Source organism: Trichechus manatus, unplaced genomic scaffold (genome assembly GCF_000243295.1).
Source record: "Trichechus manatus latirostris isolate Lorelei unplaced genomic scaffold, TriManLat1.0 scaffold00119, whole genome shotgun sequence".
In the NCBI taxonomy this organism is placed as follows: Eukaryota; Metazoa; Chordata; class Mammalia; order Sirenia; family Trichechidae; genus Trichechus; species Trichechus manatus.
Genome location: NW_004444055.1, coordinates 8,582,503 through 8,604,666, shown reverse-complemented (window position 1 = coordinate 8,604,666; position 22,164 = coordinate 8,582,503). Strand labels below are relative to the sequence as shown.

Sequence of the window (22,164 nt, the reverse complement as noted above, 5' to 3'; positions counted from 1 at the left end):
AAAAACCAAGGTATTAGCAATCTGCATCAACATGGTATTTAGGAATTTGCTTCATTTTGCAGAATTTAAGATGAAATAATTTTGCATCTAAATGTGAGGTATTTACTTACAGATATTAGTGCCTTACTATTATGCCATTAGAATTTCCACTGTATTTCTGTACTTTGTATGTTTGCACTTTTACATTCTGGTACTGAAAATAAATAAATGTTAGAAGTGTCAGGAAAGTTTTTGGAAACTTTAAAAAATGTTAAAGAACTGACAAAATGCAGTACAAATTGACAAGTTAATGAAATCAATGGTTTTTTTTTTCCCTTCTGCAAGAATTGAGCAATACTGTATGTTAATCTATAGTCATTTATTAAGCGTCTGTAATGGTATCAGTACTATAAAGATAAAGTAGTGTTTTTGACAGCTCCTGTATTGCCATTGTGTAAGTTTTTTGCTTTTTGCGGGGGGCGGGGGGAGGGGGGGTAGGGCATTAAGTACCAGACTACTAGCTGAAAGATTGGCAGTTCGAACCCACCCAGAGGCGCCTCAGGAGACAGGCCTGGTAATCTGCTTCCGAAAGGTCACAGCCTTGAAAACCCGATGGAGCAATTCTCTGTACACGTGGGGTCGCCATGAGTTGGAATTGACTCAACAACAGCTAACAACAAGTTTTTTGTTTTGTTTTGTTTTGTTTGTATTTTATAGTATAACTTACAGTTGTTGTTAGCTGCCGTCAAGTCAATTCCGACTCATAGTGACCCCATGTGTGCAGAGTAGAACTGCATTCCATAGGGTTTTCAAGGCTGTGATCTTTCAGAAACAAATCGCCAGGCTTTACTTTGGAGGTGCCTCTGGGTAGATTTGAACTGCCAAACTTAGAGTTAGTAGTCTAGTGCTTCACCATTTGCACCATCCAGGGACTCCTTTGAGTACCTAGGAGTCTAGAATCCCCTGCCCAAATGTCACTGCTTGCTTCCAGAACCTTCACAGACCTCTCCCCTGGGTTCAGCCTCCCAAAAGTAGACCATGCTTTAGGGGTGAACACTGCTAGGCCCAAGAGGTGGCCAAGAGACAGCTGCTTGCTATAGGTTGTGGATAAAGCTTGCACATGTGAACTGAGTGTCCACACATGTGTATGAGAGGCCCTTCATCATGTGGGATGGAGCTGAGTGTGGGAAGAGAAGTGGTTCATAAATAAGCAATATAATTAATATAAAGTCCAAAAATTTAACTATTTTTAAAAATAGAGTTGCATTGCATGTGGCAAAGGTAAATGTTATTTCATAAAACTTGTGTCACAGTTACATATATTGTATATGTGTGTGTATACACACACACAGAGACATATATTGACAAATATGTATTTCTTACTGTAGGTCTAGTTCAGAATTTGAAATATACTGTCCGATAGCATAGGGAAATTAGTTGCATAAATATTTGCTATCGCTAGTTCTGTGCTGAGTGTTGTATGGCATACCTAAAAAGATGAGCCCTTCCAGTAACCTAAAAATCCAGCAAAGAAGGTAAAACAAGTAGGGACCTATTCAGCTGTATAAGAGCCAAAATGCCTAGTATAGATGGATCAGGGAAGGGAGAGAAGGGAGTAACATGGGTAGGAGTCCTTTAGAGACGCCCCACGGAAGAGATATAGAAGGAATGGCAGGATTTGGATAAGACAGAGGCTTAGAAATGGGAAATGGTATGTCCAGAAGGGAATGATGTGAGTATTAAGGTTAAAAAAGTGCAGAACAACTAGGATGGAAATAATTAGAATAGTCACGCGTTGTGAAGAATGTAACCGATGTCACTGAACAACTTGTATAGAAATTGTTGAATGGGAACCTAAACTGCTGTGTAAACCTTCCCCGAAAACCCAGTAAAATATTATTTTTTAAAAATACAGAAATGTGTTCAATGTTGTATAGTGCTGAGATCTGTCTGGTGGGTGGTGAAAGGAGGAGGAAGATTTTGGATAGTTGGAATAAGAAAAATTACTCAATGCGTCAGTACCACCAGGAAGAGGAACCCAATTCCTTTCTTAAAGGAAGAACCATTGTATGTCTTGAGCAGTGTTGTAATGTGAAGCTCAGAAGATTATTATAGGGACCTTATATAGACTGGACTGAAGGAGTAAAATGTTGAAAGCAGTGAAACCTGGTTAAACTATTTTCCTCTGTATAGGAAATGAGGGTCTAGATTCAGTTAGATGGACAAAGGATAGCAAGGAAGGGCCGATCTGGAGAGAAATTACTATACAAAGAAATAACAAAATTTGATGACAGTTTGAATAAGGGATGAAGAACAAGAGAGAACCTGAGTAAATAGGAGAATGATGGCATTGAGAGATAAGATCATGGAATTAGGTATAACCTGGTCCAAAAAAAGAAGCCATAAATTATCTGTAGAAACAAGCTTCCATGCCATAGTACTCTGAAAAAGTATTAAGGAGGCTTTTAGAGAAGTAGCAAGTTATAATCGTTAGATAAGCTTTTCTGATACAATTTTTCCTTGTTTTCCTTAAAGACTTGGAGATGGGAGATATTAGACATCTGTCTTTAAAGCTTTAATTCAGAGTCCTAGTTTTACTGAAAATACCAACATAGAAGACTAATAACATTTATTTAAAAAATTAAGGCATAGATATTAAGATTTTGAATTTTAGCCATTTGAGATACTGTACATTTTTAAAAGTCAGATCACTGAAATACTAGGTATAGCACTGTAAAGCAATGTCTTAGGCTTTTGGGTGTGAGCATCTTTTCTTTACTGTTCAGGTTCATTGAAACTTGATCCTTAAGGAACTTCCAAGTATGACTTTGAGACCCTGCTTGCCTTTTTTCCTCCCACCGCTTTGCAGCAAGATGCACACACAAGCAGGTTCCATGAATGTCGGGTATGAGGGGTGGAGGAGGGGGGATTATCCACTTATGGTGGAAGAGTTTATTCATGGTGACTGAAGCATCGTTGTTCTTAGCTCTGGACTTTCCTGGAGTTCCCTCCCATGTTATTGGGGTGTTTTGAATTTAATAATTATACCAGTTGCTGTCAAGTTGCTTTTGACATTTGGCGACCCCATGTGTGTTGGAGTACCACTGTGCTCTGTGGGGTTTTCAGTGGCTGATTTTTTGGAAGGAGATCACCAGGCCTTTCTTCAGAGGTGCCTCTTGTGGACTCAAACTAACCTTTTGCTTAGCAGCTGAGTGTGTTAACCATTTGCACAACCCAAGGATTCCATTTAATAATGATTGGCAATACTTATATAGCAAGAATACTTATATGTACAAGAAAGGAGTCGTGGTTGTGAGATGGTTAAACGCTGTACTGCTAGCCAAAAGATTGGCAGTTCAAACCCTCCAGCACTCTGCAGGAAAAATTCCTGTCAATCTGCTTCCATAAAAATTATAGAGAACTCTATGGGGCAGTTCTACTCTGTCACATGGGGTCACTGTGAGTCAAAAATCAACTCGATGACACCTAACAACAGCAAAAACTCTGTACACAGCCCTATTTCAAGCAAGCACTTTAAAAATATTAATTCATGTAATCCTCACAGTCACCCTGTGAAGTAGTTCCTGTTGTTCCCATTTTACAGATGAGGAAATTGAGGCGAAGAAATGAAGTAATTTGTCCAAGATGATACAGTTAATATGGCAGAGCTGGGATTTGAGCCTAGGCAGTCTGGCTCTAAACTCTATGCTTTTAACTGCTAACTTATACTCCAACCATGACATAATTGATCTCTATTTAGAGCACATGGCTTTGGATCAACTTTCCTATGATATCTGAGCTAGCTGATTCCTGCCAGTGTTGTGAGTGGGCCCTGGAAGACTTCTCTCTGTTTTGGAAATATAGTCAGCCCATATACAGGCTTGTGTTCACTCCATAGTGTTTATCACAGTCCACACTCAGTTTACTTCTTTGTGGTTTCCTTCTTCCCAGGTTAGAAAACATGTTCCTAGAGGACTATTCTCTGCCAGAAACATGAAAAATCTGGTGCTTTTAAACTGCTGTGACTGTGGGAAAAGGAAGCCCCCTCTAATCTACATCTTGTTAGCAGGGCGCTTAATGATTATAGCATCTGCTAGGGCTTTAGCCAGAAGAAGGGTGTATATGTACAAGCTGGCATATTTCTCATTGTTAGTGGTTAAAACAGAAGCAACCTACACTTATTATGCAAGACATCTTGGGATTTAAGCTAGTTTCTTCTCTTACATATTAATGTTAAATTGGGAGCATCTCCAGTAATTGCCTCATGGCCCGAAGGAATGTATAAAGTAGTTTGTTAGTATTTGCTTTTCTGATTTCTCTACCATACATACTTTTTACCTTTGATTTAAGCACCAAAACCAAAAGCCCAATGCCATAGAGTCGATTCCGATTCATAACTACCCTACAGGACAGAATACAGCTGCCCCATAGGATTTCCAGGGAGCGGCTGGTGGATTCGAACTGCTGACCTTTTGGTTGGCAGCCGAGCGCTTAACCGCTGCGCCACCAGGGCATCTGATTTAAGCACACTGAATAAAGTTCACAGGTTGTAAGAAACATGTACATGTCTAATAAAGGGTCTGGCATATACAGTTGTTGTGAGCTGATGTGGAGGTGGCCCTGACTTATGGCAACCTGATACACAACAGAACAAAAGCCAAAAGAAGGAATGCTACCCTCAGGGAAAATGTCACTTAGGGAAGAAGGAATTATACCTGCATATTCCATACCTTGTGGATCTTAATATTTATCATTGGTGATTGATCACCTGTATCCTGAGTGGACCAACAAAGAACCATGAGACACATCACTTTTCTAAATATTTGACCTCTTGCATGATTCAGAAGCCATGAACAGTTAACAGTCCAGTCTGTCTTGAAAACAATCCAGCACAATCTGAGCTGCAGATTCTTCTTGATCTCATTGCAAACAGCTGAGAGAATGTAAACATGAGGGACAGCCGGCTGCCCCAGTTGGCAGTTTGTCAACTACTGATTAATTCAGCAGACACTGAGGTCCTGTTGATTTGAAGGACTGTGGGACAAGATACAGGTGGCTTATTAGACAGTCCCTCCCCTCAAGGAGGCTTCAAGATAGTGAGGGAACAAAAGTTATGTGAATATTTACTAGACCTAGCAGAATAACCACTGTAAAGGGGGTAAATGGAAAGTTTCAGGGGAGAGTTTTGGGTGATGAAAAACTTTTGGAAATGGATAATGGTGAAGGATGTACAACATGGTGGACATAATTAATGTCACTGAACCATGCACTTAGAATTAGTGCAAACTAATTAGATGGCAAACTTCTTGTTACATGTATTTTACCACAATAAATTTTGTTTTTAAAAAAAGTTTTGGGGAGAGCACAAAGAAATTGATGGGTCCAGTAGGGGCAGAGGTGTGGAGGAGGGGGGTGGGAAGACTCTGGGGGAGACAATAGTTGAATTAATCCTTGAAAATAAATCAGAAGAGAAACAATGGGAAACTTTGCTAGAGTGAGAAACTAGCATGCACCTAATGCACAGAAATAGGAAAGTGCATAAAGCGTTCAGGAGCATCCGTGAGTGAGATGAAGGTCAAAGGCTAGACCCTGATACAAATCCTGACTCTGTGTCTTATTAACTGTTGCTGTTGTTGTTGTTAGCTGCTGTCAAGTTGCCCTTGACTCATGGCGACCCCATGCATAACAAAATAACCTCTGTCCGATCCTGCACCATCTTCATGATTGGTTACGGATTGGACCATTGTGAGCCATAGATTTTCACTGGCTGATTTTTTAAAATAACTCTCCAGGCCTTTCTTCCTAGTTCATCTTAGTCTGGAAGCTCTGCTTAAGATTTTTCAGCATCATAGCAACAAGAAAGCCTCCACTGACAGACGGGTGGTGTCTGCACTTGAGATGCATTGGCTGGGAATTGAACTTGAGTCCCCCACATGGAAGGCAAGAATTCTACCACTGACCCACCAATGCCTTCTCATTAACCGTAACCACAACTTATTTGATACCTCCCCATTCCAAATCTATAAAGTGGAGCTAATGACACCTGCCTTATGGAAGGAACTGTGGATTAAATGAGAGTGTATATGAAGTTCCAACCTACTGTAGTACCTTATGCATAGTACGTGCTCTAAGTATCATTATGGAGGGACCTACTGGAATATGGCTATGATAGAGCCCTAATCAAGAAGGTCTTAAATTCTTTGCTAAGGATTTCATACTTTAGGAAATTTTAAAGGTTTTTGAGAAGGAATATGAATGTTTTGATTTATCTCTTAAAAAGATAATTTCATTCAGCCTAAAGAAATCAGAGTTTTGTGTTGATGGCTTCACAGTAAGCTGTTTTTCCATACTAGAAACAAATAATAAAATGTTGACTGAGTGCACTTTTCATGGATATTAATTTTTTTTCCTTAAATATAATGCTGTATTTTATTTTGTACAATTAAAGGCAGCTTTTTATTTATAATTGCCACTGGGTGATAATACTGATGGCTTATATTAGAAAAAATAAAACTACTCAAAGGAAATAACTTCGGTATTGCAAAAGGGAAAAAAATAATATAGGTCACTTTTCCTTTTGCTCCCTCAAAACAACTTATGTTATTTTGAAGTTATATCTGATGGCTAATAGTGTTCAGATCCATTTATAACAAAATTTTGTAGTACAGATCATCCAGTACAAATGTTTTTGCCCCCAGCATTTGTTATAGTACAAAAAACAAATTAAACCCTGACCTTCAGGGAATAACTTAATTATGAGGCTTAGGTTTGTTTTGGGAATGTACTTTTGGACCTGAGCACCAAATACTATTTCCTGGCTCAGTCTTACATAATAACTTTTTAAAGAACATGGGTCAAGTTATGACGTTCCTGTGGCTGAGGCTGGGGGGAGTAGCTGTACTGATTCATGAGCTGGTTATGTTTGACCACATTCTTCCTGTTATATATGGAAGAGAGGTTATAGTGTTCATCTCCATGCAGGACAACATACCTAGCATCTACAGATTAAAGTACACCTACCTCTTTCCATTAAGAGCCAAGTTGTGATACAGCACATGGAAAATATAGAGTATCAATAGAATCCAAAAGTCAAAAAAAGGAGAAGGTAAGTAGGCTAATCACCAGGACTAGCAGTTACTGTAACTAATATTAAGTCTGATTCTGAATTTCCTAGCACCCAAGGCAAAAAGGGAAACATGATTAGGTACCCCTATTATATTCACTTTATATGTTATTACTCAGAGCAGGTAAATCAGTTACACAGATAAAGGGCTCCAAGAAACTATAACCTTGGGAGATAAATCTGTCACTTCTGATATACTATTTACTTTCCCTTTTGCTTAGGGCCCCTGTAATGAACAGCCACCACCACCAGTTGCCATCTAATTGACTCTGTCTCGTGGCAACCCCGTGTGTGTCAGAGTAGAACTGTGCTCCATAAGGTTTTCAGTGGTTGATTTTTTGGAAGTAGATCTGCAGGCCTTTCTTCCAAGGCACCTCTGGGTAGACTTGCGTTAACCATTTGCACTACTCAATGAACAGGGCATGGGCTAAAACAAAAAGTTACTTGGATTCATGTTCATGCTGCTGCTTTTAAAAAGAGGAGTTGAGCCAAGTGAGATCTGAGGTTTCTCCCAGCTCTGAAAGTCACTTTTGTTGTAGGTTAGTGCCCTTTATCCTGAGCGTTTGCTTCAGTCCGTTCCTTTTTAACCTTGGCTCTTCTCAGAGCGTGATCATTGTATGTGTCTGAGAGAGTGCTAACTAAGGCCTTCTGTCAGGAAACGGTTAAGTATCTGTGTTCAGATTAGAGATGCTAAAAGACTGCAGGACAGGTGCTGAATTTGCAGCAATCATTCAGAAACTTAGATTAAGCACACATCCCTACTGGAGGGCCCCACCCTGCAAGTCTGTGTGGTAAGAGAGGCGTTAAATAAATGCTGAAAGAAAAGAAGAAGGCTGGCTGGCCCGTCGTGGGAAATAGACAGCCCGTTAGCCCCTAGGCTGCCTCTCAGGCCAGGGATGGCCACTCTTTGCTCACTGGCCAGGGGCCTTGTTGGTGACTCATTTTTCCTCTTCCTTTAAAGCTGCCTCCAATCCTCAATTCCTGGGACTGGTTCTGCCTGAGTAGAACATGGTATTCCCACCTCCCCCTTCCTTGCTGCCCTAAAGGCAGGTGCACAGGCCCTTTACCTGGAAAGGCTTTACTAATAGACAGTGCCAGAAACCCATGGGAAATAACAAGCATGGATAGAGAAGGTTCCAGAGCCCTCCAAAAGTTCTTAGTGTCCAAGGGTCTCATTCACACCTTCTCTTCTTTCTCTCCTGAATATAACAACTAAAAGCCTCAGTCAGTGGACATTTGTTCTTTGTTTAGTCTTAAAATCAGGGCATCCTGCTTCTCTCTTCAGAACTCACTATCCCCCGTCTCCCCACAGGAGAGCCCCTTCCTTCAAGATGGCCGGGTTCCTTGTGCCCAGGCTTACAGAGGTGAGGGGCAGGCATTAGGTGCTTAGGTGCTCAGCCCCCTTTCTCAAACTTGCTTATTTCCAAGATGTACGGGATCCCCAGAGACTCCCTCCTCTTCTTAGAAATAGCCTTCTTTGGGTGTTGCCTAACGATGCTTTATGGTTCCCTCCTGAAGGGACAGTGACTGTTTTTTACCTGTGTTTGGAGCTCAGTAAATGTTGGTTGATTTCCATTGCCACAGCCTTACCCTTCTGCCCTTCACAACACAGTCTTTTTTGATCTGGCCTCTTTTTGTCTTTAATTCTTTTTTTTTTTTTTTTTTTTTAATATTTTATTGCATTTTGGTGAAAGTTTACAGAGCAAATTAGTTTCCTGTTTGACAATTTCAAAACAAATTGTTCAGTAAGATTACATTTTTCATAATTTGTCAAAACTCTCATTAGTAATTTCATTCTGGTTGTTCTGTTTTAAGTTTATTCTTATGTAGACTTGATATATAATCTTTACCAAGTCAGACTAATTTTGTAAGGGAGTCATTTGAACTGAAAGTGTGAGTTATAAGCTAGTTTGAAGAAATATGTATTTTCTAGCACATGGAACTCAAGTAGGTTACCACTGTTGTTTGGTACAAGCCTAATGAGAAGATAATTATTTCTAATTACAGCATCAAGTATTTGAAGTACTTGAGGTTGCTTGAAGAATTTGTTTTTGAGAACCGTGAACACTTTGTCTAATCTCCTTTGCACTATTAATTTGCAGTGTCTGTAGACAAAGAATTGGGCTGTCAAAGGTACCCTGCATTTCAGCCCGTGTTCCAAATGCTCCTTAATTCAAAAGTAATGAAATTTTACTGTACCTGCAATCAAGAAATAGAAGTTTTGATGCTACAAAATTTCTTTTGTGGATGATGCTAACAGAAGAAAAGGGGGGAAAAAATAAAACACTAATGATAAACCTAGTGACTCAGTTCTTGTTCTGTACACAGTGAACTTAAGTTCAAAGTGTGCCACTGTCAGGCTTGAACGATGAAAGGAAATGTTCTTTGTCTAAACAAATTATAACAGACATTTCAGTAAGACATTTTACTAATAAAATATCCTTTTGGATACTTTGTGAAGATCTTTAAGATATTTAGTTTCTAGCATGTTGTGGGAGAAAATGTGGCTTTCTTGTTCTAGAGAATAAGAAATAGGTATTGAATATTCTATATAGGTATCCATACGAATGTATTAACATGTCTGTATAAACAGATGACAAGGATGCTTATAAAGCCTTCTGAGTGATTTTTTTTTTCCATTACAGATTCACTTAATTAGCAAGAAAACAAAGTGTTTGATGCTAGGGTCCAATGATTTGGTTAGCTTCGCTTACAAGACACTTTGCAAGTGCATGTTAAGTGACCACAGCATAGCAAGAAGGAAGATGATTTAATAGCATCGTATATACTACTTGTAGAAAAATGATTTAAAGTTCATGTTCTTCTGGTAGAGCATATAAAGACACCTCCTTTAGAGACTATGCTGAGCAGCTAAAATGAATAATCCTAAAGGATGTCAGCTTTATTGATTTGGACACCTAGGCCACAAAGATTTGGGAAAACTTTTGGATACTGAACATGGTGGCTCCTTTGTGGACCTGTCTGTAAAACCGCACTCACATGTACTAGGAAATACCTGTTGCCTTGGAAATGGCAGCCAGTTCGAAGGGCTTGACTGTCGCCTTATATATCTGAGCTCAAGCAGCTTTTCCTAAGCAAAGGTTCATGGTATCAGGCCGTGGAGAGTAAGCAAACGGTTGTTATCTGACCCCTCGTCCTGACCTTTCTATGCCTCTGCACATTTTGGCCACTCTGTGCCCCCAGGGCCTCCATGGACACCTGCCTCTGTCGTCTTCATCTGGGTGTTCATGTGAGCCCCCTTTTTCCTTTCCATTTCTGCTGGGCAGGGGTTTAGGTGTTGTGCCTCAGCACTGGTTGTCCTTATCTTTTGTTCATTTCCTGGAGCTTAGGGGTGAATCTGAAGTGTCATGGGAGACAGCCTTTTCTTGAGGGCTGAAGTGTGTTCTGAACAGCACTGATAATGGTTGGGTTGTGCTGGCATCCGAGTGTGTAAGGTGAGCTAACATGGGGAGTTGTGCTGGAGGCTTCGTTCGTTGCAGAGATGACTCAGTGCTTGTGTGTGACGTCTGTCCAGGCCTCAGGCTTTTCCTTAGCCATTGTTCCAGAACATTGAAGTGACGGTGGAAATGTCTCTCTGCCAGAAGGAAAACGTTAATCAGGAATAGTGGAAAAGCATTTCATTAATGCTGGTGATCTGCCTTTCATGTGAGGTAATAATAGGTAATTCTGGGAGAACTGAAAGAGACTAGGGGTCAGTTTTAAAAACAGCTTGTTTTCTGCCAAAACAGTAGCACATGTTCTTTTCTTTTAGTCGGGAAATATGAAAGCATAATAAAATAAATGAATCCCTATAACCCCAGGGTGCAAAGATAACCATTGTTAACACTTTGAAGCTTGTTTTCAATTTTTTATATACAAGTACATTTTTAAAGATGAAATTGGAATGATAGCAATAACAAAGATTTATTGAACCCATACTGTGTGTCAGGAACTCTTGAAGCCCTGTATATGCACTGTCTCACTTAATCCTCTTTCTGGGTCTTTGAAGAATTAGTATCTTCATTTTACAGAAGAGGAAACTGAGGCACACAACGGATAAATCATTTGTCCAAGGTCACACAGCTCATAAGAGTGGTGCCAGGATGGACACCAAAGCAATCTGTCTCCAAAGCCCATGGTCTTGACTATGACCTGATACTGTCTCACAATAAAGGTAGTGTGGGTTACAGTTCATGGAATTATACACTGTTAGCTCTCAATCAGTCAAGAAATCAAACAATGCATTGCATCGGGCAAATCTTCAAAAGACCTGTTTAAAGTGTTAAAAAGCAAAGATGTCACTTTAAGGACTAAGGTCCGCCTGACCCAAGCCAAGGTGTTTTCATTTGCCTCATATGTATGGGAAAGATGGGCAATGAATAAGAAAGACCAAAGAAGAATTCACACCTTTGAGTTATGGTGTTGGCGAAGAATGTTGAATATACCACGGCCTGCCACAAGAACAAACAAATCTGTCTTGGCAGAAGTACGACCAGAGTGCTCCTTAGAAGTGAGGATGGTGAGACTTCGTCTCACAAACTTTGGACATGTTATCAGGAGGGACCAGTCCCTGGAGAAGGACATCATGCTTGGTAAAGTAGAGGGTCAGCAAAAAAGAGGAAGACCCTCAAGGAGATGGATTAACACAGTGGCTGAAACAATGGGCACAAGCATAACAACAATCATAAGGATGGCACAGGACCGGGCAGTGTTGCATTCTGTTGGACGTGGGATCGCTGTGAGTCAGAATTGACTGGACAGCACCTAACAACATCAACAAAGCTCTAAATCATCTGGTTATGTCTCCTTGTTTTACGTATTAGGAAGTCGAAGCCCACAGATGTGACTCGATTTACCCAAGAACAGCTAGTCGTTGTCAGCCCCAAAACTGGAGCACACATCTCCTGATTCAGAGTCCACATGCGCGTTGACTCCAGGTGATCCATGAACCTTTGTCCTCCTCCCCCGTGTCCTACTGTGAAACAAAGCAGCCCTTTATAGCTCCTCTCAGTGCCAAAACCAAACCAAAGCCATTACCGTCAAGTCAGTTCTGACTCACACCAACCCTATGTGTTACAGAGTAGAACTGTTCCATAGGGCTTTCTTGCATGTAAGCTTTACCAAAGCAGATTGCCAGGCCTTTCTTCCATGGTGCTGTTAGGTAGGTTTGAACCACCAACCTTTAAGTTAGCAGTCAATTGCAAACCATTTGCATCACCCGGGGACCTACCCTCAGTGCCACATCCAAATTAAATGAAGATTTGAGGACTAATAACTTTCTTCCTAATCAAACCCAAACCGAATCTATTGCTTGTCAAGTCGATTCCAACTCATAGTGACCCTATAGGATAGTAGAACTGCTCCATAGCATTTCCAAGGCTGTAAGTCTTTTATGGAAGCAGACTGCCACATCTTCATGGAGCAGCTGGTGGGTTCGAACCACTGACCTTTCGGTTAGCAGCCAAGAGTTTGACCACTGTGTCACCAGGGCTTCCTTCTTCCTAACACATACACGTTTCATTTTGTGTTGAGGAAATTTACAGGCATATAATGGTATGTATAGCTGGCTCTTGATTATCCATGCAATGATAGAATCGTAAAATGTGTACCCAACAATATTATGCCCTCCTCAAACATTTTTAACTGGGATTTGCTGATGAATCACAAGATTGATTGATCTGAGCCGTAAATTCTGTTCCTTCCCCCCCAACCTGGACTCCAGGGGACATGCCAAGCATTGTTACAACTTTAAAGTGAGCCAAAGTCAGCCAGCCACCTGTGCAGCATCATTCCTGTGTGTACAAGGTTGTCCTGAACCAGCAGTAAGAGAGCGAAGCTGATTATATGGAGACTACAGAGCTGGATGGCCAGCTGTGGTGGGGTTGAGAATTAAAGGAAGAAGAACAGGTGATGACTTATTGCTAAGTTTGATATCTTCAGAAGGTATGATGGACTTCTCCATAGAGAATATCAAGCAGGCTTTTATAACTTAATCTGATTTTATATGTGAGCTCCAGGAGGGCAAGAACAGTTCTTATGAATTTCACAAAGTTAAGCAAAAAACACAGAAGAGCATATTTATGTAACAGGAAAAACTAATGTATGTTGTTAGAAGTCAGGATCATAGTTACCCTTGGGGGCAGGACGATGTAGTTGTGATTGGAGGGGTGTCCGCAGGGATCTTCTGTTTCTTTTACTGGGTGCTGGTTACACGGTGTGTTCAGTTTGTGAAAATTCATTGAGCTTTACGCTTATCAAATATGTTCTTTTCTGTGTGTAAATTATATTTCAATTAACATTTAAAAACCTTTATTCGTATTTGTGTATCTTGTGGCATGGCGCATGTTGATACTCAGAAAATCTTCACTTAGTTCAGTCAGTTTAAGATGATGCAGAATTGTTTATCTAGATATTGGGAAACATCTCTACCTGGAAGTGTCAGGTCTATATAGGCAAAACTTATAAGGTTATTTTTTGATTCTATTAAAATGTATCTTGAATGGATCCACTGTAGAGTCTCCTGGAATAAAGAATTCTGTTACTTTAGTTCAGCAAACATTTATTGACAGCCTCCTGTGAGCAAAGGGCAGTGCTAGCACTGCAAGCTGGGGACAGGGAAGAATATGCCACCATCTGTCTCTTGAAGGAGCTTGTAGTTTACATCACCTCGATGAGTGTGATGAAAGGAGGGGTAAACAGTAGTGCCACAAGAAAAATACAAAGCACAATGGAGGTTCACAGAAAATAAAGGCTTCTTAGAGAAAGTGGCATTTGAAATGAATCTTATGGAATATGTAGGATTTTGATAAGCAGAGATGAATGGGTGAAGGCAATGTGAATATCATACATATGAGAAAATCCATAGAAAGCTCATATGCTTGATGGGAACTTTGGGTTGAAAGGTTCACTTAAGATGCATAGTATCTTCCCAGGACAAGATGAGGCCTGAAAGGTAAGCTAGGGCCTTACAGTGGCTAGGGTGGGAGTATTACATAATTTAAGAGGCATTAAGGAACCAAAGAAAGTTTCTGAAAAGTAAAGTAACATGATCAAACCTGGTATCTCCAGTGAGATCACATTTCTAGCCACAGTGATTAATCACCCTGTCTCCCCAAAATAGAGGAGTCTCTGGGTGGCATAGATGGTTAAGTGCTCAGCTACTCACCAAAAGGTTGGCAATTCAAACTCACCCACAGGCACCTCAGAAGAAAGGCCTGGTGATCTGCTTCTGGAAGATCACAGTCATGAAAACCTTATGGAGCACACAGTTCTACTCTGAAACACACAGGGTTGCCATGAGTCAGAATTGACTCAAGGACAGCTGGTTTGGCTTTTGGGGTTTTTTTTTCCTGTGCAAAATAAACATTTTCTAGGTATAGGACATTCTTCGTTGCTGTAATTTGAACCCGTTTCTGTTTGAGTCTAGTAGTGAGACATTGGTACATAGCTACCTTGAGGTTCCTGTGGTTATTCTTCTAAGACTTGAGGATGATTATTATACACCTTCTTTATTCCCTACACGTAGTCTTCCCTCTTGACCAGGTGAAGTTACAATTCCTTTATCCTTTTTTCATACATTCTGCTTTCTAGTCATATAGTGGTTGGACATTAATCTTTTTCCAGCATTTCCATTGCAGTGCAGTGCTCTTCTGCCAGATAAAACAGTCTCTTAGTCACAGAAAAATTATGTGTGGGAAGAGAAGGGCCAAGAAATAATGTTAAAAACTTCTTTAAGTTGTGAAAGAGACCTGACCTACCGACCTGGGGTTATGTCCCACTGTGCTGATGGGATAAAGCACTAGGAAGAATTTTTCATATGGCAGTGTTGATACTCATTGTTGGAAACGGTCCACGTTCGAGTTTGGTTCACTCAGTAAGTGTGAGGTCTTTTAATATCTTACTAATTTTTTGCTATGTCAGCCTCCAAACCAAAAAGCCATTGCCATTGAGTCGATTCTAACTCATAGTGACCCTATAGGACTGAGTAGAACTGCCCCATAGGGTTTCCAAGGAGTGGCTGGTAGATTCGAACTGCTGATCTTTTGCTTGGCAGCTGAGCTCTTAACCACTGTGCCACCAGGGCTCCTATGTCAGCCTACTAGTCCCTAAAAACAAAGGTAACTTGTGCTGATTATTGTTTTGTCTCCCACTTGATTTCTCTTGAGGCTCAATATCAAGGCTTTATTCAAATTAAAAGGTTAACTTAACAAATAAGATGCTTCAGTGTAGACTTTATGAATCTTGTTTGGAGATTGTGTTCAGATTCTACAAAGACCTGTTTCTAGTCCTTTGAGAGCACTAACAGTAGAGGGTCTTGACATGGAAAGGGTCCAGAGTTAGGGTAACTTGGATTCAAATCCTGGCTCTGTACACCTCAGTTTCTACATGTTACATGGACATAACATACCCTTTGCCTGGTGCAGTGGTGGTGGTGGTGTTGTGTGCCATCAAGTCAATTCCGATTCACAGCGACCGTACAGGACAGAGTAGAACTGCCCCATACGGTTTCAGAGGCTGTCATCTTTATGGGAACAGATCGCTGAGTCTTTTCTCCTGCAGAGCAGCAGCTGGTGGTTTTGACCACTGACCTTTCACTTAGCCACCGAGTTCTTAACCAATGTGCCACCAAGGCTCCTGGCATGGTGGTGAGGCTCAAACAAGATGACTTATGTGAAGCCTCAGTAGTGCCTGGCACACAGAGCGCTCAATGCTACTTTGCAGTTCTTTTCCCTAGGTGGCCCGTGAGTAAGACACTTATTTCACATGGTCTTAGTGTTATCACTATTTAACAGAAAGAATTACTGTGGTTATGGTTTGGGGTTGTTTGTTTTCACTTCTAAATATTGTGGTTGTATTACTCAATCATTAAAATTAATCTTGCACCTTTTATTCAATCACATCTGTTTAATGAGTCCATTAAGGAAGTAATTTTCTAGTGTTGATGGGTGCACCTGCTGGAACTTCACTTTCTTTGTGTGTGTGTGTGTGTGTGTGTGTGTTTTCCATTCTTCTTCTGTTAAATAATTGAATTCTGAATCAGATGCCTTTCTCAGGATGGTGAAACTCAGTGAATGGGCCATGGCAGGCATCCCGGTTACCTGGGCATTTTGAGATACTAAGACTGACTTGTAACCTCCTTGTATAACGCATTTTATACCCTGGGAACCAATAGTTACCATGTAATTAGAAAATTGGATACCGTAGGAGATCTGAATCGGACGGTCAGTATTCACGGATGCAGGAAAGAGTTGGGCTGTCCAGCATTCAACTTGAGAGGATAGTAGGGAATTTTTGTACTGTGAATACTTGGCAGTTTGGAAATCTGAGACTTAAAGTATGTCTGTTATGTGTATGTAGATGTTATCACAGTAAGTCTACCTGATTTCAAATTTTAAAGTACCTGATTTCAAATTTGAAAGTACTGCTTTCCTGCCTTTTTCAGGTAGAACCTCATGACATGAATACCTTGAGCCTGCCCCTGAACATACGCCGAGGGGGATCAGACACCAACCTCAACTTCGATGTACCAGATGGCATCCTGGACTTTCACAAGGTCAAACTCAACACAGACAGCCTGAAGCAAAAAATTTTAAAGGTAACAGAGCAGATAAAAATTGAGCAAACCTCTCGTGATGGGAATGTTGCAGAATATCTAAAACTAGTTAACAGTGCAGACAAGCAGCAGGCTGGACGTATCAAACAAGTCTTTGAGAAGAAGAATCAGAAATCAGCACACTCCATTGCCCAGCTGCAGAAGAAGTTAGAGCAGTATCACAGAAAGCTCAGGGAGATCGAACAAAATGGAGCCTCCAGAAGCTCGAAGGACGTTTCCAAAGACAACCTGAAGGACATGCACCCCTCTCTGAAAGATGCCCATGCGAAATCTCGAACTGCTCCCCACAGCATGGAGAGCAGTAAGTCGGGCATGCCAGGGGTATCCCTCACGCCACCTGTGTTTGTTTTCAATAAGTCCAGAGAATTTGCCAACTTGATCCGGAATAAGTTTGGCAGCGCTGACAACATCGCTCACTTAAAAACCTCCTTAGAGGAGTTTAGGCCCGACGCGAGTGCGAGGGCCTACGGGGGCAGCACCACCATTGTCAACAAGCCCAAATACGGCAGCGATGACGAGTGTTCGAGCGGCACATCAGGCTCTGCTGACAGTAATGGGAACCAGTCCTTTGGGGCTGGTGGGGCCAGCATGCTGGACAGCCAGGGGAAACTCCCCATGATCATGGAGGAACTGAGGGAGATCAAGGACACCCAGGCACAGCTGGCTGAGGACATTGAGGCACTGAAGGTGCAGTTTAAGAGAGAATACGGTTTTATTTCTCAGACCCTGCAAGAGGAGAGATACAGGTATTTCTAATTATTCTACTGATATTCTATTCGAACCATAAGTTAGTAACTACAGAGAGATTGTCTGCTTGAAAGTGATATGTTAATGACTGTGTTTTCCATGAATATGGACATGGATCAAAAGGCATTTGGGAATCAAGTGTTCTTTTCATACTTCATGACTTTGAAGTTTTATAATTTGTGACTTATAGCTAAGTATTTAGAAAAGCCATTATATGTGTGGGTCTGTCAGAATACACTATGTAGTCTATGACCTGTGTGCATCTGAGGGTCCTGATTCAGTAGAGCTCTAAAGACTCACTTCAATAATTCATAGATATATTTTTGATTCCCCTCCATAACTACGTCAAGTAAAAGACTAGTTCATTATCTAACAAGGTAGATTTTATTTGATACATCAGTGTTGAAGTCTTTATATACTGCATTTTTTACATACTGTATTTTGCTCTTTAAGCTTTTCACCCTAAATGAAGTGCTTTCAAGAGTAATCTTAAGATTAAAGTATAAATTAAAATCTTGCAGGTTATATTAGCTAATTTTAAAAGTCGGTTATTTTGAAGGCTGGCTTTTATGTGTTTCTTTCTAGCTTTTTTTTTTTTTTAGTGTCTATGCCCCAGTATGATGTGATTTTCCTCCATTTTCTCAGTAAAAACATCCCCTCAAAATTTTTTGGTCAAAATGAATATGTTAACTTCTAAGATTGTAAACTAAATAGTGAAATGCCTATTACACATCATAACATTTAACTTTCAAATTTAGCTTGCACATTGCTTTTTATCTGGTGTGACTTTATGTTAATTTAGAAATATGTCTTTTCCCAACTCTCCTGTTTTATGAAACAGTTGTCTCTAACTTACCCTATGCAACTTTGGCTTTGGTGTCTTTGTCACATAAGAACTGTTTTCCGCATCATAGATTTTCCAGAGTATATTAACTTTAATTCCATCTGAATAGTTTGGGATACAGCATTTTTTTAATACAAATTTTATACCAAGTCACAAGTATACATTTACATAAACTTAGGACAGTTTTTGCTTTTGTCTCTCCTATAGTAGTATTTGTGATTCCCGTGATACAGCCATCCACTATTTTACTTACTTAAGAGACCTTTAAAAAGCTTATTTACACTGCCACCAACATTTGACCCCTATAAGGTCATAACTGAGAATAATCATTAAATATGTATTAAATAATTTTGCCTCCTTTTTTTTTTTTTTTAACAGTTCCATCAGGTGACCTATATAAGCATCTGAAACTAGCATTAACAGAGGTCATTGCGGGCTAATGTATCTTCCCCAAACTGTACTTCATTTTCAAAGTAGACATTGTGAAGTTTCAAATATAAGACAAATCCCTCTCCTCTGAAGGGGGGGAGGGTAGAGGTGGGAATGGGAACCTTTGTACTTCTGTTACTTTAGATTTGGACTTTCAGAAATGCCACCTGATAAGCCATCTTTAATTAGTAACAAGCATATTTTTTTACTGTCACTTAAGTTCCAAGAGCTGAAAAATGTATTCACTGTGAGCGCATGCATTGGAAACAGTGGAATTGGCTCTAGAGTAGAAGCTGGTACTAAAAGCATGGCTCTCCCATTATGGGCTCTGTAGTGTGGGAGAACCTTGGCCATGAACCCCTAGGCACTGTGGTGGGTAGAAGAGGGAGAAGCCATCACAGATGCCAGTGTGTGCTTGCCTCGAGCAGGGCAGCCCCATCCCTGGCCCTGCTGAATGCATTAGCTGACAAGGTCCATCCTATCTTCACCACAACCAGAGAAGCTGCTAGTCTGACATGGATGAAAAAGCCAGATTTGGTTTGTATGAGACCTCAGCGGCCAGGACAGAGAGTTAAGACTGCAAGTCCTTTACACACCTTGATTCAGAATAATCCAAAAAAGTGTTTCCCACAGCTAGACTTATTCTTTTGCGAGGCGGGGAGAGCAGTCTGCCAGGGGATGAAAACAAGCCAAGGGGCACTGGTGGCAGTAAGAGAAAAAGGATACCCATTCTAGGATGTGCTGGTTGAAGACCTCTGAAATGTCACGCTCAAAATCGGCTCCTCTCTTTGTAAAGGTACGAACGACTGGAAGACCAGCTTCATGACCTGACGGAGCTGCATCAGCACGAGACAGCCAACCTGAAACAGGAGCTGGCCAGCATCGAGGAGAAGGTGGCCTACCAGGCCTACGAGCGGTCACAGGATATCCAGGTGCCGTTTCTCTCACGATTGACATTCACACTGGCTCTTCCCAGGCTTGAATTCATTGAACAAACTAAGTGAATCACCCTTAAACCCTAAAGGATTTCTGGCACAGAGGGCAAAATGTTTTCTCTGCACAAACATTTCTTCTCCACCGTTAGCTCATGTTATAGATGTTATATAAATAGGCTAGACTGTGTATTTTCCACTTTAATCAATTAATAAATTTATTATCTATCCCAAGCCCATCACTTATACTCTGCTTTCCCCACCACCACTAAAATTTTAAAAAATTTAAGAGTATGAGACAAACCTTGCCTTCAGTAAGCTTGCTGCCTAGCTGGGAGTCAGGAGTAGCTCAACCAGCTCAAGACAACATAAACAAGTGCCAAATTATATGCCACAGACTTTGAAAGCCACAGAAATTCAGACCTGCAGTGCCTAGCAAGCTTTGCCGTGGGGAGTCAGTCAGTCATTTAGTGGTCAAACATTGGAATCCAGTCCCAGGTCTGCCATTTACTAGCTGTGGGGTCCTGAGCAAGCCTTGAGTCTATTTGCTCATCTACAAAATAATAGCTTTCATATTCTAATTTTCATAAGAATTTCAAGCATTTGAGTGCATACTGTGTGTCAGGCACACACAAAGCACTTTACATACTTTTTTTTCCCCATTTACTCCTCACAACACCCCTGTGAGGTAGTTCCAACTATCGTCCCCATTTCTCAGATGTGGAGGCTGATGCACAGAGATGTTAAGTGACTTGAACCAAGGTCTCACAAAAAGTCCTTGGATAATGCATGTGAATGAATGTCCTGGAGAAGCTGGTACTTAAAGGGTTAAGTAGGACCCAAGTGGATGGATTATACCTGGATTAGTATAAACAAAGGCAAGTTCCGATATTTCTTGATACTAATGCTGTAATGTAATCACCTTCTATTATTATTATTTTTTAACAAATGAGTGTAATCATCAAGTAATGCTCAGCTTCAATTTTACAAATTTTCTTTGTAGGCAGTAGTTATTTTCTCCAGCTCTGTAAAGGCTGTTGGCCACTCAGACCCTGCTTTACAAGGGAGAAAGTTGAAACCTAAAGGTAGAGATTTTTCCTACAATGTATGAGCTGGAGTCCCAGCTGCCTCTGTTTTATTCCACTCCATCCCAGGCTGGCCCTGTGCTAAACCCAGATGGGACAGTTCTGGGAGCTAGAGCATCAGAGATGGTAGGAGAGATTGCCTCCAGAGATCACTGACCTTCCTTTGGAACAGAAGACACTTGGGAGATTCCTGGCCCTGCTCTGGGCTAGGAGACTTAGCAAACCACAGGCTAGTTTGAAAAGCTTGAATCCATTTGTCTGTGAAGTGTTGTTTGGTGACCAGTACAGACAGTGTCTTAGGTCATTCTAGTTTAGAACATGTCTGAGACATCACCGGGTCATATGGCCATGAGTTCATGGCTCAAAGTTAGTTTTCTTATTTGAGGGATAGTTTGGGTTAATATTGTTCTTCCCTTTTAAGAAACATATGTTAAGGGTGAAGGGGTCAGATGAAGGAAGGAACTTCACAAAGGGAACTTAAAAATTCAAATGTTCATTTCAACATTTTCTAGTTTCACTCTAGCTCAGAAGTGCAAAGATAACATCTGTGTAAGTGACTTTTTTATCAAAGATAACATCTGTGTAAGAGACTTAAATTATAATGGTTAGAATCCTGGCTTTACCACTTACTCTTTGTGTGACCCTGGACCCTGGACAAGTAAGCTCCCTGTGCCTCAGTCTCCTCATCTACAAAATGGAAATATTAATGAGCTCTACCTCAAAAGGTTGTTGAGGGGGTTAGATGGGATAATATGTGTAAAGTATTAAACTCTTTGCCTGACACATAATAAGCAGTCAACAAATGTTCATCTTTTTATTGTACTGTTGAGTAACTATATTCTTCAGGGCTTCTGGCAGTTTGGCCAGCTCAACTTCATCTTATTTCTTATTTCTTATTTCTTTTTCTCTTACAGTCAGGGTTGTACCAAGGGGATGGGCTAGGGTGAGTGAAAGTGGCTGTTTTCTACAGGGATGCAGGAGTTTTGTCGATGTTTTAAGCAGTTGAGTTTTGTTTTTTGTTTTAATTCTGAATTCCCAATTAAAAATGTTTGAAGATACTCCCTCTATCCTCATCCTCAGTATGTTAAATACTGGGCCTGAGGAAGCACAAAAGATTCTGAGACTGAATATCTCTTGATGCCATGACTAAAATCCCTTGCAGTTCAGTGCTTAATTTTCTTGGATTTTACTTTTTGGCAAAAATGTGATGACAGTTCCAAGGCAATTCTAAGATCAGTCCATTTGTACATGTAATTCATCAGTTGGAGCCATGGTGGCGCAGTGGTTAAGAGCTCGACTGCTAACTAAAAGGTCGACAGTTCGAATCTACCAGCCACTCCTTGGAAACCCTGTGGGACAGTTCTGCTCTGTCCCATAGGGCCACTATGAGTCGGAATCGATGGCAATGGGTT

General features: G+C 40.7%; 1 protein-coding gene across 2 annotated transcripts in view; it reads left to right on the top strand.

The window, feature by feature from the left end:
• Window positions 1-22,164, top strand: part of TMCC3 (transmembrane and coiled-coil domain family 3) — a 79,396-nt gene that overhangs the window by 53,275 nt on the left and 3,957 nt on the right. For both annotated transcript variants that reach the window (XM_004384209.2, XM_023738583.1), the window contains 2 exons: window positions 16,545-17,461; window positions 19,532-19,667. In XM_004384209.2, the coding sequence (XP_004384266.1) occupies window positions 16,545-17,461; window positions 19,532-19,667 (1,053 nt within the window). The remainder of the gene's footprint in view (window positions 1-16,544; window positions 17,462-19,531; window positions 19,668-22,164) is intronic.